We start from the raw sequence: 16,579 nt of genomic DNA, 5'->3' as shown, positions 1-16,579 counted from the left end.
TTGCGGCAGGTTTGGGATAAGGGAAAACACTCCGGAGAGCCCTGGGTGGGGGTGAAACATCGGCAGGAGGAGGCCGGACAGCAGACAGCACGGGAGTCCAGGCTCCTGCCAGCGCTGGGACAGCTCCAGCCCCCCCGACAGCATCCAGCAGCACGGCACAGCTTCGCACTCTCCCCGGTTCACCCAGGACCAGGTCTCACTGGGTTTCTTCTATAGCTGAGGACCTGACCAGGGGCTCCAGCCCAGCCGGGGGTATTTAGAATGGAGGAAACCTGCTGTGAGAGCCAGCAGGGCCAGGAGGCACATCCAGTGCCAGCCATCAGAGCCATCAGAGGGGTCATCCACCACCCGAGTCCTCAAGGGCTTCAGCGTTCGCTGCCACTGAGTCAGGATAGCCTCTCTGGCCCCGCTCCACTTCCCCCGTCCCACCAGTCGGTACTGGTAGGGTGTGCAGGGGCCGAAGAAGACGGCCAGGGCCAGCTGGGGGTCTGTCAGGAGCAGCCTCAGCACGCTGGGCTTTACACCAGCACATGAAGCAATTTCATCAGCGTAGCCGATAAAACTTGTCTTCAAGTTCTCCCTCTCGGATGGATTCCTACAATGGGACATAAAAGAGACAAAATCAAATAGCATCATCCCATCTTGCTTCCCAGCTCCTTGGAAAGCAAAAGCTCTGGGCTCAGACATCGACTGAGCCCTGGTCTCCAGGGCCGAGCTTCCTCAGCCCCAAATAAACCTCAAGGCACTGAAAGAGCCTCTGCGGGGTTGGTCCCCGGCAGTTACCTGGGGCAGGGAATAGGCAGAAGCTTGTTTTGTCTCTGCAACCTAGTTGTGGCCTCAAAAACGGTTCTGGGATAATACTGCCATTGTTGTAATGCCACAGATATCCATGCTACATCCTTCCCCAAGGTTCACAGGTGTGGATTTGCCCAATTTTGAGAGGTAGAGGAGTAGACATTCACAGATATGACTGTCAAGAGGACTGGGAAAAACTGAGAGATGCAGAAAGATTCCCATGCTGGGAGGGACCTCCAGGATTTTTCTGCTTGAGGCCTCATCTCCCTCACAGGAGGGAGGACGTGTGCTGGATCTGCTTCAGCAAATTTGGGACAGCCTCGCGTTTGTCTCCGTTGCACCTCAGACTCCCATACTTCTGTGTAGCAGCATCGTGTCTGCAATTGCCTGAGGCTGCTGGTGGCTGTTCCCGTGGCTCTATTTTGTCCCAGATTTTCATCAGTTGCCCTATGAGCCAGCTCTGCCTTGCTGGCAGACCTAACCCAGCCTGCACCCTGCCTGGCTCGAGGTCCCCTCCTTGCTCCCAAAACCTACTGCAAGGCAGCACGTTCACCATCACCTGTCCCACAGCCTTGAGGACACATCTCGACCTCCTGTAAAATCCCAGTGCTGACAAGGCAGGATGTTAGCTCCCACGTACAGGATGGACGAGTTCCAGCCTTGTCTAATACTCATCCTGACCTGGCAAAAACTGCCACCAAACTGTCCCCCACCTGCATCGCCTGGTTCTGGTGGGGTTTCTGGATGGGACTTGGCCCACACCCCAGCGCTCCCCACTGCCTGGATTTGGGAGGGAGAAGCCACGAGATGGCACCCTTAGTCTGGAGGAAACCAAACCTCCATCTTGACATACTGGAAATAAAGATGTGGCTTGGAGGCCTTGCGGAGGGGACCTGCAGGTCCTGGGTCTTGCCGTAAGCTGCTCCAGAGCACTGTGCCCTTGGTGTCTTGGTCTGTCATCCATAAAGGAGCCACAGCAGCGTTTCCCCACCTCGCTACAGATGGTGAGGGAATGAACACATCCGAGAAGAGCTGGATGTCCTAGACGGTCCCTCCCATGACCGTCATAGGGCCTCCCCTTTCCCTGGGGTTATCCTGGCACACGGTGCCCATCACACCCCGAGTGCGGGAGCAACACGCACCTTTTGACTGGTGGCTTCTTCTTCAAAACATCAGCCATCATCCTGCTGGTGGGAGGGAGCTTGTTCCAGCCTGAGAACAGAGAAACAAGAGACCCCCAGCAGCACCTTAAGCTGAAAATTCACCCTCTTCTCATGCTCCCAGCTCCTTTACCGAGAGCGTTTGTGCTTGCTGGTTACGGCAGTGTGCACGGAGCAGCAGGGATATGGGGATGCAGTTGGGGGGGCAGAGGCTATGGTACTACTGATGCCCATGGTCACCACAGGCGTTGCAGCAGGAGCCAAAAAATGCCCTAGGCTTTGTGGACAGCAGGTCAGGCTGCCCCAAACCCCCACCCCAGCAGATCCCCCTATCCTTGCACCTCGTCTCCTACCTGCAAAGATCCCCGTCACCCAGCGAGCCTGCATTTCTGCTCCCACCATCACAGAACCGGTCAGCTGTACTAAGCCGATGATGGCCAGCGTCGGCTTTTCCAGCTGGGGAGGGAAGATACGTTTATAGAGGGAACGGTTATCATCGAAGAGGCTGCGAACTGACTCTTCGAGGAAGGGAAACAAGAAGATGTAGCCTGTGGCAAAGAGCACAACGTCGATGTTTTCTTCAGTTGTCCCATCTTCAAAAACAGCAGAGCTTTCGGTGAACTCCTTCACCTTTGGCTTCAATACAACGGTCCCAGAGAGTAGGCAAAACGGCAGCTCTTCGTTGATAATTATCTTAAAGTTGGAGCTTGCAGGTGGAAAAGAAGACACCAATGTTAGCATCTGGGAGGAACCCGAAACATCTTTTGTGGGCAGAGTTCCCCTCCAATGGTTTGCTATTCCACAAATATCCCCTGAAATTAAAAACCGAGCATTTCACACCATTAAAAATCCCTGACCAACCAACAACATAGTCAGAAAAAACACCTTTTGGTGGAAGCCAAGCCATAGTTCGTGTGGTTAAACCATGAATTGAACTTTCGAAACTTGATCCTGTTTGTGATGGCTGATGGGAGAAGCCAGTCGAGAAAGTGGTTGAAGCGGGTGGTGTTGACCATGTCGAAGGGGAAGCCGTGGTCCGAGACCCGGCTGACCACCCACGTGCTGCTCCTGGCGCTGAGGAACACCTGGGGGAGAAGGCAGGTCTCAGCCTCCTGCCCGGACATCTCATTGCCCGTTTTGCCCTGAATGGCAAATCCCATCTCCTGCACTTGGGAGCTAAGAGAGTTATCCTGAGGGAAGGAGACGACATCTGGATGAGTCAAACAGTTCATGGTGACTCCTGCAAAGTTCCCACAGCTGCTGAAAGGCCACTCCTTAGGTGGCCTAAACTCTCCAGGAATTGTAGAGCTTCTTCAATTGCCCTCAATTTGAAGTGCAATTTATTGAGAAACCCAGTGGGCAAAGCTCCGTGGCATACCCTGAGCCAGAGGCTCTCGTGAGCCCTGGCCAGGCTCAGCACCACCGCAGAGCTGTACCTTCGCAGCCACGCGGCTCAGCTCCACGGAGAGGTCACCGCCGGTGTTGCCAATGCCGACCACGAGGACCCGCTTTCCCCGGAAAGCCTCCACGTCTTTGTATTCCCGACTGTGGAGGTACTGGCCTTTGAAGCGAGTGTTGATACCTAGGCAGAGAGCAGGGAGCATCTCCTACTGCCAGAGACGTTTGCTTGCCCCAGCCTCATGCCCGGACCCTCTGCAGCCTCTGATCCTCCACCTCTCACCTCTGCTTGCAGCAGAGAAGCTTGTGGAGGTCTTGGCTCCCTGGGTGATACCACCCTCCTGTACCTCCTCAGCTCAGTCCTGCTTTGCAAATTCTCATGCAAGAGCCTGGCTGCATCTTTATGAGGTGTTTTTTTTTCCATTCTCGGGAATGCCGCCTGCCATTCCCACAGCGTGAGGGCTTCGTGGAGCAGGCAGGCAGGCTCACAGAGGAAAATGCAGTCAAGGAACTCATAGGTGCTGGGTGAAACCCTGGGAGGCAGCCCCAGCCCACCCCGCTGCCGAGGCAGGGCTTACCTGGGAAAGAAGCCAATGGTAAGTAGGGCTCCTGGTAATGGCCAGTGCAAACCATGACGGCATCAAAGACATGCGACTCCTGGATGCCATTGGTCTCGGTGACCACCTCCCACTGGCCTGAGGTGGCGAAATCTGGGCACTTCCTCACACTGAGAGCTGTCGTCTTGCACCAAAGCCCAACAAAACAACAGTCAAGAACTGCACCGCGTTTTGGAGAGAACCTGCCTGCAAAAGTCTGGGGCTGCTGGGGGCAGGCTGCGTCCCCGGGGAGCTGCATGTCACCTCTGAAGCTGTTAAATCCCACCCTGCACCTTTTCCCTGGTGGTGGCATCCAGGGGGAAAATGCAGCAGGCAGCCCGTGTTTGAGTAGCCTAATTTAAAACATGGAGCCAAACAGGCTGCGCTCAGGATGCAAAAGGCATGTGGTCCTCGCAGGATTGCACTCAGCATTGTCGCATCCCTCCTGGGCGATGCCCTGGTATCTGCAGCCACTGATGGCTCTTCTCCCCACGGCGTTTGGGGTCCCTGCTCACCTTGAAGCGTATGTGCCGCAGGAGGTCAAAGTGCCGGGCATACATCCGAAAGTACTCCAGGAGGAGGCCGTGGGGCAGGTAACTGGGAAAATCCTCTGGGCAGGGGAAGTCACTGAAGCAGGACATCTCCTTGGAGGTGTTGGTGATGACCGAGCGGTACACGCTGACCCTCCTGCTGTCCATGGAGTCCTGTGTGAAGCCAGCAGTGCCATTTGCAGGGAAGGACTCTCCCCCCCCCGCCCCGAAATATTGAGTATTTTTCCTCCTTGTATTTGGGTACAAGGAATAAACCAGGACTAGCATCTGGTGACCATGGCTTCTGCTCCCTCCATCTCCTTCTCCACCTTGGAGTTAGAAAGAGTCCCGTGCCTGGGACAGGGACGGTCCCCAAGGGCATGGCCACCCTTTCCTCTTTTCTGCAGGCAAAGAACATCCAAGGGAGGGGACAAACCCAGGGACAATCCTCCCCATGCACGCAGAGCCCACTGACCGTGTAGCGCCAGAGCCCCCCGATGTCCTCGCCCCTCTCAAAGCAGGTGGGCTCCAGCCCCTCGTCCAGGCAGCATTTGACAGAGGCCAACCCGCCAGCCCCGGCCCCGATAACAGCCACACGCCGCACCATGCTGTCCTGCAGCAGGCAACAGCCCGGCATGCGAGCAACTGGAAATAAAATAGCCCAGGGATTAGCAGAAGCACCGGTCCCTTCTTCCCATCCCCAGCAAAACACCCCGGGTCTTCTCTGGCTGCAGATGTCCACAGGGGAAAACTGTCCTTGGAGAAAGCCATCACCAGCTCCTGACTCGAGTGTTATGGAGGGATGCTGCTCACTACCCTTCCCGCTCTGCTAAGCCCACACCAAGGGCCCAGCAATTCCTCTCCTGCAGGTAGGGCAAAAGGAGGCACTTTTAAACTTTGCTGCACTGCTACTTCTCTTTATTCCCTTTCTTGGCCCAAACCATGGCGTGCAAAGAAGGGGATGGGGCTCGCAGCTATCTGCTTCTGCCTGCACAGAGTGATCCTCCTGAAACCTTTTCAAGAAATAATTTCAGCTAAGCTGGCTCATTTTCATGCTTTCCTTTTTAATTTCTCATTAAAGGGCATTCTCTCGAAAACAAAAAAAGGTTTTTTTTAAAAAAATAAAAGCGATGCCTGACTGAGCAGGAACACGGCGCAGCGATTCAGAAGTTAGCACCGTGGAAGTGCAGCTGGGATTACAGAATATACAAAAGGTAAGAAACCCAGGAAACGCCGAGCATAAATGGGAGGAACTCAAAGCTCGGGGTGTGTAAACTGAGCTGCACCGAGCTTGACTGGAAAGCAAAGAAACCGGGAAAAAAATGAACCCATGTGAACTTTGATTAGATAACAAACATTCCTACTGCAGCCTCTGAAGAAAGAGTCATTTATAACTTTTTTTTTTTTCTACCTGTTTTGTGTCCAAAAGTAAGTTAACACAAACAAGAACTGGAGGAAACTGCAGAAAGCCAGGGGAAAATGAGGGAGGCACAAAAAAACCCTCCCTCTGCATCCAAAAGCCCAGCCTGAGCCACTCCTTGATCTGCAGGAGCAGGGCAGGACACACCAACACTCCCCCGCCACCCCGTTTCCAGAGCCTGCCTTGGCTTTGGGAAAGGGTAGCGATGTGCCCCGCGTGCTAAAGTCACCCCTCTTTTCCAGCGCTGCCTACAGGCGGCTTTGCTCCGGGGGGGCCCCATGACACCCCCTCTCCCCCTGCCAGCAAGCAAGGGGTAGCCGGCAGCAAACACCAAAACCCCGGAGAGTTGGCCGCCCGCTTTTAAAGCCTGCAAAACCCAGCTGGAGAGAAGTGAGGAGCAAACCTTCCAGGGTGGTGCTGTGCCTTCGCTGCTCAGGCTTCAGCCGAACTTTGCTTCGAGTTTCTCTAGCCACAGATTTAAAAGGAAAGGCTGAAGTCCAGGAATCTCACCATGGCTTTTGCACCACCGACCTTTACACCCGCACTCCTTGGCTCTGCTGTGCTTAAATGTGCTGGCAGAAAGTTCTCAACCTCCCTGCATTAGTGCTGGGTAGAAATCCAGATTGCAATCCCAAGTAGGGCGTGCTTGCAAGAACTCCCACGCTGCAGCTCGCTGCTGCCCCAGCCCTGGAGCAGCTTGGTTTTATCCTGATCCATCCCACCGTGTGCAGCCGGTGCCGGGCAGGCACTTACTTGGCATCCCTGGAAAATGAGCAAAACACACTCCCTTTGCCCACATGGATGGGGGACACGGTGCACCGTGCAGCCTAATTTTTGGTGGTCGGTGAAAACCCTTGCAGCCCCAGGCTTGTGGGTCACCTGGGGCACCTGCTGGCATGGCCCCAGCCCAGACATGAGACCCCCTACTCTTCCCGTGCACTCAGGGGGATGATGAGGCGGCAGCCTGCAGCACACTCCTGCCACAGCCGATGAAATTTTATTGATTGAAAGTCTCTCCGCGCACAAAACAAAGCTCCAGGATTGTCCAGTAGCGGGGAGCGCAGGGAAACGGAGCCAGGAAGGCTCAGCCCCCCAGGGTACCAGCCCCGCTCTCAGGGGTGAGAGACCACCGCAGCCAGGGCCTTTTCACTGGAAAGATGCACCCATTCAACCCAACCTGGGATTTTTGGGTCATAGGGTTTAAGGTTGGAAGAAGAGACAGCCTGACCCATGTACCCAGCCCATATCACCCCTTGCTGGACTAGAGACCCCAAATCCTGGATGATTTGGGGCAGGGCTGGGCACCTGTGCTTCTTTCCGTCTGTGCCACCCAAAGCCATTTTTACTAGTCTTGTCCTCGCTGCATCTTGGCCAGCGTGGTCCAGGCACAGCCATGCCACACAGCCCTGCTCATGGCAGCAGGCAGCAAAATAAATGCTAGGGGGAGGCTGCCGTCCCCGGATAATCAGATTTGCAAAGCTGTGCTTGGGGTGAGCTGGAGCAAAGAGAGGTTTGTGCTGCTGGTTCAAGTTTTGGATTTGTTGCGATCTGCTGAAATCCCTTTCCCTCTGTCCTATAGCACCCTGTGGAGCTGTCTCATCTGAGATAACCCCTAGGACAAGAGAAAAAAAATAATAATCTAAACACCCTCCAAAATCTACTGGAAACCAAAAACCAGGGCAGCCAGGAGCAGGAGAAACCCCACCACTGTCGGGAGAGAAGAGGAAGGGCTGGAGGAGCTGGCAGGGACTTGCATTCTTGTGGGCTTCAGGGTCTGGTCCCACTGGGAGAGGATGGCCCGGCGTGCCCCTTCCCAGTACCTGGGGTCCCCCAGCTGGTACTGGTGGGGTGTGCAGGGGCCAAAAAAAGAGGGTGAGGGCCAGCTGGCAGTCTCTGCAGAGCAGCCCCAGCTCACTGGGCTTGGCATCGATGAAGGCGGCAAGCTTGTCCATGTAGACCAGGCAATCAGTTTTGAGGACTTCGTCAAAGGACAGACCAAACCTTAATGAAACAGAGAAGAAAAAGAGGTGGGAGAAGGATTGGTATCAACAAGGCTGAGAGGAACTGGAAGTCAGATGCTCTCCATCCCCGTTGTTATTGCATCCCAAGGCAACGGGGTTCCTCTTAGGAAAGGACTGGGTGTATGTGCAGGGGGAACCTGGGTCTGTCTGGGCCCAAATCCTGCCTGCGACACAGCACATGTGAAGTGATGCTGGCTCTGGTACACACCTTTCTCATGTGCATCAGTCGGTCTTTCACTTCATCACTCACAAGTTGCAGCTGGCCCCTCCTTCACCTTGGCAGACCTTTTCTAAAAGACTTTGTCAAAGCAGGTTTTGTTTTTTTTTTTTTTTAAACTAGTTTTCCCTTTGCTCTCTGCACAAAAGTCATGTGCAGAGAAGAAAGGTGGCACCCTTTAGTTTCCGCCACATTAATTTCTACCAAGTATTGCAAAAATGCATGGTGAACTGGAGAATTGCTTCCAGTTCACTTTCTCTGCAAAATTCACAGCTGCAAGGCCTGCTGAAAAAAAGCTACGTGTGTTTAGCCTTGTATTATACGGCAACTGTTCTGTGCAATTCTGTATTTCATTTTTCTACACATCTTCTACACATCTTCTACTATAGCGATCTAGGTGAACCATGGATGAATATATTGCCCAGTTTCCTCGTTTTATCTCATTAATTTCCAAATATTTCTGAGCCTTTGATTTGACCTTTTACCTGCCCATGAACTGCATGCCGGTATGCTCAGACACCTACTCACAGTGAGGCAGATCTCCATGCTGAGAGGTGAGACAATTTGTATGTACACCTCAGGCTGGCTTTTCCCCCCGCCCCCGCTGAATTACTTTGCATTTATTACCATTAATTTATCTGCCATTTTATCTCTCAGTCCCTGGGGACCCTGGCACACTTCCCCAACTCCCAAGCAAACTTCAGTCTCAACTGTCCTGAATTAATTTAGTCCCATCATCAACAGGCAAAATATCAGTGTCAAATCAAAGGTTATGTTGGCTCGGTGCAAGCGAATAAAGGGGTGGCTGGATCTGGGCATCCCCCCCTCACCTTCGCTATACGTACAGGGGGCAGCTGCAGAGCATGAGCCTGCGTGTGTCTGACCCCCAAACTCCAGGGGCTTTTCTATCCACCAAAAAACCTTTGAGGCTCCAGGGAATGGCTTACCATTGCACTTGGTTTTTGTTCTTCTCATTTACTTCCTTCTCCATGACAGACTGAGGAGGCAACCGACACAAGCCTGGAAGAGAGAGGAGAGCGTCCTGCAGAGTTTAACTCCTGGGGGAACTTGTGAACTCATTCAGTGACGGAAAATGTGGGAAGCCCTTCCCCAGGAGGGCAGGAAAGCCTCATTGCTCACATTTACCTCGGCAGTGGCAATTCTGCCAGAGATCAGCTCTCCATGGTGGTACAAACTCACCTGTGCTTTTTCCTGCTCTTACAGATTTGCAAGGACACAGGCAGATGCTGTGGGATGAGGTGGGCTGTGCAAGCCCCAGAGAGGATCATCCCAAAGAGAAGCCCCAGAGCTTCCCCTGGCTATGTGGAGGAGCCTTGATGCAGCCCCCCACATTAGCCCAGTGGGAGGTTATTATTATTATTTTTATTAAAAAAACCAACCAACCAACAAAACCCCCAATAGGTTTCTTTCCTCACTTCAATAATTAAAAATAATTCCTCTTGTGGGGCAACAGGACTCTTCTCCTCTCGTAGTCATGGTGGACAAACCACCCTGTCGCTTAAAGAGCAGCAAATTCTGCCAGGATGGATCCACCACAGTATCTTAAAGACAACTCTTATTTGTGCATCCAGGTTTATGTATCCATTTCTGTGCTCTGACTTCTAAAATATTTTAGAGATAAAATATTGTCTTGAACAACCTGGTTTAGACTGTGGTTTGCAGGCTCAGGTGCAAACTGCACATCAGCTGAGACACAGTACGGAATGGAGCACATACTCTTGGCTTGCAGCAGGTAGGGTACAAAGCATTAGCTTAAAAGCATCAGCTTAGAAGCATCAGCTTAGCAGGCAAAAAAAGAAGTGATTTAAGGTAGATGTCATGAACTTGCATGTAGTTTGGACCAAGCATACACTCATGTTGCTGTAGCTCAGCTAAACTGTAGTAACTTGGGAAGTCCAAGCTCTAGAAATGCTCCCTTGTCCACTTTGAAGGAAGCTTTGTAGTTCTGGGGTCTCCGAGGACAGAAATCCCTCTTGGTGCATAGAGGGGACAAGATGTGTCCAGTCTGAGCTGCATTTTGGTACACAGGAGGGCTCACGTTAGCTCTCCTGCCTTTGAAGACACGGGTCACCCAGCACGTGTGCATCTCTGTCACAAGCATGATGGCTCCTAACAGCTTGATCAGCCCAAGGGTGGCCAGGCTGGGCCTCTGCAGGTGACTGGGAACATGTATTTGTAGAGAGACGATGGTTGTTTTCCACCTCGATGACTGCTTCTTCTAGGAACAAGAAGGAGACGTAGCCCGTGCGGAAGACAATGATATTGATGGGCTCCTCCTCAGGGCAACTGTGCAAAACAACTGAGTTGTCCTTGAACTCCTTCACGCCTGGTTTGATGGTGATCCTCCCTGTCAGGATGTAGCTTGGAAGGTTGTTGTTCAGCACGGGCAGCTGTGGAGAGCCGAGGGGCTCTGAGCATTGGAGACCATGAACAAGTCCTGTGGGTGCCCCTGCTCTTCTTCCCCCTGGGCCCTCCAACCCCACGACCTCCCGGTGTCATTTGCTCTGAGCAAACAGCCCTGCCTCCCCCCTCTCCAAACTCAGACGTGTTTCACCCTTGCACCAATGTCACCCTGTCCCACAGCCTGAGTGACTCGTGGGCATCTCCTGCCTTCTTCCGCCATTCACCCAATTACTCTTTAAACCATGTCTTTTCAGAGCTGATCCATGCTTTAAGCCACCCTCCTCCTCTTTTCCAGGGGAACCTCATGAGGAAAACTCCTCTGGTCCTTCCTGGGCTTTTCCAGCATGCTCCATCTCGCACCACCAAAGGGGTCTACACCTTATCTTCTCCTGCTGGGCTACAGACTCCCCGCTGGAGATAACCCTGCTCTGGGCATTGGTTGCTGCATTGGTTGATGTTGGTTGCTGGAGATTTCCCCTCTCCCTGCAGCACAAGCCCTGTGGCACCCCATGGGATGGGAGCCACCAAGAAGTACGTCTTCTCTGGTTGAAGGCCATAGTTTTCATGCTTGAACTATTGGTTCACCCTGTAGATAATCAACTCCTGTGAAAAGGGTCCAGGGAGGCTGTTTCTGATCAGACTTATAAGGTGAGTGTTGAAAACAGTGTCCCATGGGTAGCTGCGGTCAAACACGCAGCTGAGCACTCAGGCACTTCAGCTGATACACAGGGTCACCTGGGAGAGAGCAGAGAATCAACGATTTGGGTGATGAATTTGCTGCTTTGCCTTTATAAAGTAACCCCAGAGGTGCACAGCAGAGGCAGCTATGCAATGAAAAAGCAACAACAGGATCTTTAAGACCTCCTGGTAGCTGGTGATGCAGGTGAAACAGGAGAGAAGAGAACTACCAGCTTTCTTTCAGGGTAGGTTTTTGACCAAGAAATAGAGGTTCAGAAGCAGTTTGGACACTATGCAGGGTAAATCCAGCTTGCTCTCCTTGCAGTGATGGCAAACTGAGCTATTGCCCCGAGCATCATCCTCTCTGCACCCCTGAGGCGGCTGGGCGGTGGTACCTTCGTGGTTATGCGGCTGGCCTCCAGCATGATGTCCACTCCTGAATTGCCCGTGCTGACCACTATGACGCACTTACCCTGAAACATGTCAGGATGCTTGTACTGCTGGCTGTGAAAGTACCGGCCTTGAAACCTCTTGATGCCTTGGGGAAAAAGAAACAAAGCTTTTAATTACTTGAGCATTTGTGGGTTTTGTTGGCATAGAAACAATCCAAAACAATCCAGATGGCAAGAGCAAGGAAGTGCAATTGCTGGCCACTGGGGACTCGGGGAGGTTCAGCCTTCCATCCCACGCACATAGAATTGGTGCTTCCTCTCCAACATGGGGTCTCACGCATCCCTGCCTAGCAGCGAACGGGGACATGTGTGCTGGGCGGGACTTGGAAGACGGTTATGTGCAAGAGGTGGGCTCATGCAGTCTTGGGATTCAGCTTTTGTGAGATGGGGATGCAAAGGTTCAGAAAAGCCACTAAACCTCTGCACCTGTCCTACAAGCGGCTTCAGAAGCACTTGGTAATGCTGATGACAAGGCAACCCTCTCTATACATACAACTGGAGAGATTCATCACAGCAGTGATAAATACAGCCCTACCAAAGCTGAGGGAGCTTCACTGAGAGGACCTTGTCCCATCTGGCATACTGTGCAGACAGTTTCTCCGAGGCTAGACCATCCTACCTTGGAGGTTTGCTCTGAAGTGACAAGTGCCTGCAAAGGAAAAGCTGCTGAAGCACAAGGATGTATTGCTGTTCAGGCCAGGATGTTTGGAAAGCAGAAGCAAGAAAAGGAAGAAAACATCTTCCCCAAGGAACGACTAACCCTTCTCCCCCCAGCTCCTGGAAGCAGCTAACTGCATACAGCCATGTACCGTACCAGGAAAACAGTTCAGCGGGAGGATGGCTCAAAGAAATTGCCACTGCAAACCATAACAGCATCGAAGACATGCAACATCTGCTTCCCATCCGTCTCTGTGACCACATCCCACTGGCCTGTGGTGGCAAAGTCGGGCGCTTCTGGATCCTGATGGCAGTGGTCTGAAACGTGGAAGTGAAGTGGAGTCACCACCGGCACCTGGCAAGTGCAGGAAGCAGGGCAGTGCTGGGGCACCCATCAATCACCCCAAATTTGATGTTCTCCTGAAGGCCGCAGTGCTCGGCATAGCGTCGAAGGTAATCAGGAGCTGGGCATCAGGCAGGAACAGCGGGAAGTCCTCAGGGCAGGGGAAATCAGAGATACCTCTTCCAGGCAGCGCTTGGTGGCTGGCAGCCCGCTGATGCCCATGCCCACCACTGCCACTCTCATCCCCACCGTCTGCACTGGGATCCAAGGCTGCGAACGGGGCTTAACCTGGGAGAAACCCCACAAACAGTCACTGCCCTCTCAGGGAGCAGCTCCTGGCATACCCTTTATAGGGGATTTCTCTGTATGCCACCCCAAAACCTTCATTCCCTTTGCCAGCATTCTGGGCTCTTCATTTACAAGTTAGATTAAACGTCTTTAAATCTTCATTTTCTACATTTTTAATTTTTTTTTTTTTTCTTTTTAATAAATCCATCTGCTTTTACAGTGTGCTTGCCAGGCTGCTTCTAAAACCCTGCAGTTGCCCTGGAAACTTGCTTTGAAAATATGTAGTTAAGCCACAACTCACTGCCAATTTTTATTTACAAGCTGTGTTTAAACTATCCCTCCTAACACTCCTTATCAGTCTTGCAAATATTTGTATTTTGTCTTTGGAGATCTGCCCTTGCCTTTCTGAGAAAAGAAAAAAAAACGTGCTTGGAGTCTATTCAGTCTCTGCATCACTGGCCGGGTCATGTCCCCCATCCCAGGAAAGATGCTGCTGAATTTGACAGGGAGGGGCTGTGGGTGGGTGTAACACACCTTGGTTTGAGGGATGCTTTTGTGTCACTCTCCCAAATCCACCCCACTGGGGAGGTCTGGGCTGGACAGAGAGGGCTATTGCAGGGCTGCAAATGGTTCCACCCTGGGGGCTGAAAGGCGGCAGCCCCCGGGTTGATGTCCAGCCCTCCGAGGCTCCCAGGGCTGCAGTGGGGATGATGGACTCAAACCCTTCTTGATAGTGCCAGGCAATGAAACAAGGGATGCTGGCCAGGCACCGTGGCTCAGGCGGGACTTTGCCAAAGTGAGGACCACCACGCTGGCGCTCTGGGGATGCTGCAGCAAGCCCTGGTTTAACCCCAGCGCCGGCGGGGAGCACCCTGCTCGACTGAGTTATTAACCCGGTGTACCGGGATGGCACTATGGCTGGGTGGCACGGGCTCCTCTGCCCCTGAGCACCACCTTCAGCCTCCACCGGACACAGAGGATGGTGTATTCATCAGAAAAAAGGAAAGGTCTTCAGTAGAAAAATGGGGTTGGACACAGTATTTTCTAAACCCCACCAAATTGCCCATGAATAATTTCAACTTTTGGTAGGAAGGCAGCACTTAATGAACACTCTGCTTTCCAAAGCTGGAATGAAAACTGGACTTTTTCCTTTTTAAATGAAAAGAGCACTAGTGTAAGCTGCTCATTGTTAACACTTTTCAGGAGGGTTTTTTTGCATAGTGGGAGTTAGCTTATATCACAACCATCTCCCAGCTATGTATGCTATTTAATTCTCTACCCTTTTGCAAGGAAGCTAGAAATAACATCCAGGAAACACTGCGTCTGCCACTCCATGCCTGTTACTGCCACACTTTCCATATTGTCCCTGCAAGTATTCGTAGCAGCTAACCTCAGAAATCTCAAGCCCTGGGGTGCTTGCGTGGGGCAGGGAGGGATGGAAAGGCTTCACAGCCCCCCAGGGACACTTAGCCCCCCAGGGACACTTACCTCCCAGCCTCAACCGCCTGTGCTCCATCTCACCGCCGCTGCAGGGAGAGCCCCTCTTGCTCCTGATTTATAGACAAGACACGGTGCTTCGGCAGAGGCAGGGGAGGGTGGGTGGTTCATCCCTGGCATGGCACGGCACGGCACGGCCACCCCACTCCCACGGCGGTTGCACAACCAGGGTTTGCAGTGGGAGGAGCGGTTGGACTCTCCTGCTGTCCTGTGGAGTGAGCCGGACCACCTGGCTAATGATAATCCCTAAAGGGGATGGAGTGGGTGGGAGAGATCAGAGTGGTCCAAATGCATCCCGCCGTCGTGCAAGGAGGACGCGTGTTTGCAGGGGCAGCTCCTGCTGTGTGGTGCTTTCGCTTGCCTCATGGTTGCCTTCCAAAAGGGAGCCAAAGTGGCTAATGGGCAACAGGGTTTTGGCAGGACTTTGCACCCAGGGCACCTTCCAAAAAAAGAGAGATGGTTTTGCAGTCGCTGCTCACGGGGTGCGGAGGCTGCGTCGCGCCATTGGCCACAGGTAGGGCTGCTGGTGGTGGGCAGTAGGCTCCTCATGCAAATTGGGAGAGCATGAAACAGCCACAAACACCAGCATACCAAGGTGCTAAGAACAAAGAAAGTGGAAATATTAGCTGAAATACCAATACAGGACATAGCACCCATCCAGGTATCTCCCAGGGGTAAATGATCATGGAAATGAAGGGGACAAAGGTGGCTTTGGACAGGGCTTTGCCTCCAGCTGCTCAATATGTTTAGAGATGACTGGTGAGAAAGTATGAAATCTCTGCAAATGAATATGGCTGGACACAGAGGCCATGGAAAGACAGTTGCTACAAGACTGGCTCTTTAGGAAAAACAGTGTTGAGAAAAAGACGTAGTGATATTTGTACTATGGGGGTGACAGCAGATAGCTCACTGAGGCTCTGCAGTGTGAGCGCAGGGGACGCGGTGAAAGTTGCCAGCATCACCTTGCCACTGAAAAAAGGCGTTCTCAGAGTGATGGGCCCAGATTTGGTATCAGCTCTTTAAGCAGTTTAAATAACCAAGGAAGCTGCAAGGGAGGGGGCGAAAAACTCACCTGAGGTTTGCAGAACAGAAGGTGGTAAATAAAGCAGCACCATCCAACAGAGACATCTGCTCGGAGCCTGCGTTCGGATCTGCAGAGGCAGGAGATGGGCCCGTAGCTGGGAGTTGAAACTGGAATTGGAAATAAGATGCACATTGGTAACAAGGAAGGTAATTAGCCATTGGAAAAGTCTGCTGAGCTTTGTGGCGGACCCAGGCACATTTTTGGTTCATGGAGGGACAGGACTCACCGCCCCTGTGCTGGGGCACTGCCAGGAGCGCAGCAGCCTGAGCTGCCACCCACCAAGAGACGTCAGCCTTCTCGGGCTTCCCTATCCCAGGATCTCCTGCTGTTTCTGCCCAAAGCCCGGCTCCTGGGTTTGCCATCAGGAGCACATCGGATTTGGAGCACATGCCCAGTATGGGGCCGGCTGTGCGAGCCATGCTCCAGCACAGCTCAGCAAGTGATGGCTGAGCGCGATGCACTTGCAGGGGCTGGAGCCTGTGGAATCAAACTCATTCATTTGAGTTCAGCTTTCAGACCACTGTCAGCAGCATGAAGAAACATTCAGATTTTGCTCTCCCAGGCCAATGGGACACAGTTACCAAGGCAAACGGGCAACAAGCCTTGCACATCTTTGACATTGTTGGGATTTGCACAGGCTACGTCTCCCAGCTCCCCCTCCCACTGGACTCTTCTCCAGATGCACAAAACCTTGCACCTGCAACGATGCTTGCCAGCACTTAGCAAAAAAGAGTAGGGAATCCACAAAGGCAAATATTTTGTTCTTTCTATGCTCCTGCTTTTCTGCGTTTCCCAGCAGGCATCCAAGTGACTTGCAGTTAGAGGGACACTGTGGCAGCTTCCCAGGGGTGGTGTTAGTGCTTTTGGGAGGGCAGTTGTCACTGTTTAAGGCTGGGCTGACAATTAAAGCAGATGACAGATGCTCTCTATCAAACCCATCCTTTCCCAGAAGGGAAAGGAAAGGAGAGAAGGAAGGGAGACTTATGGGTGGGAAAATTAAAACAACTTTAATAAAAGAA

General features: G+C 52.6%; 2 protein-coding genes across 2 annotated transcripts; both read right to left on the bottom strand.

Annotated features, from left to right (window-relative positions):
* Positions 1–210: 210 nt before the first annotated feature.
* FMO4 (flavin containing monooxygenase 4) lies at positions 211–5,086 on the bottom strand. The gene is made up of 8 exons (XM_009702878.1): positions 4,955–5,086; positions 4,465–4,653; positions 3,932–4,094; positions 3,392–3,537; positions 2,841–3,040; positions 2,309–2,661; positions 1,938–2,007; positions 211–595 (listed from the first exon to the last, which is right to left on the bottom strand). Exons 1-8 carry the CDS (start codon positions 5,084–5,086, stop codon positions 211–213), a joined length of 1,638 nt encoding a protein of 545 aa, XP_009701180.1.
* A 2,470-nt stretch (positions 5,087–7,556) lies between these two features.
* On the bottom strand, positions 7,557–12,979 carry LOC104163765 (dimethylaniline monooxygenase [N-oxide-forming] 1-like; the record flags this gene model as incomplete). The annotated part of the gene is given in 9 exon segments (XM_009702877.1): positions 7,557–7,766; positions 7,768–7,900; positions 9,085–9,157; positions 10,211–10,318; positions 10,321–10,347; positions 10,350–10,548; positions 11,635–11,777; positions 12,618–12,666; positions 12,869–12,979. Coding segments are annotated over 9 exon segments (1,053 nt in total), but the record flags the coding sequence as incomplete, so codon positions are not given.
* Between the last annotated feature and the right edge of the window lie 3,600 nt (positions 12,980–16,579).

Source organism: Cariama cristata, unplaced genomic scaffold (genome assembly GCF_000690535.1).
Source record: "Cariama cristata isolate BGI_N322 unplaced genomic scaffold, ASM69053v1 scaffold8386, whole genome shotgun sequence".
Taxonomy (NCBI): Eukaryota; Metazoa; Chordata; class Aves; order Cariamiformes; family Cariamidae; genus Cariama; species Cariama cristata.
Note: the sequence above shows the minus strand (reverse complement) of the source record. Positions and strands in the feature narration are given on the sequence as shown.

Bases quoted from the DNA above. Each gene is read 5' to 3' on its own strand.
- FMO4 (XM_009702878.1), bottom strand. From the start codon at position 5,086: ATGGTGCGGCGTGTGGCTGTTATCGGGGCCGGGGCTGGCGGGTTGGCC. The intron at 2,008-2,308 runs GTAGGAGACGAG...CTCTGTTCTCAG, and splicing joins GGTGACGGGGATCTTTGCAG to GCTGGAACAAGCTCCCTCCC. The intron at 596-1,937 runs GTGCGTGTTGCT...GTCCCATTGTAG, and splicing joins AAGAAGCCACCAGTCAAAAG to GAATCCATCCGAGAGGGAGA.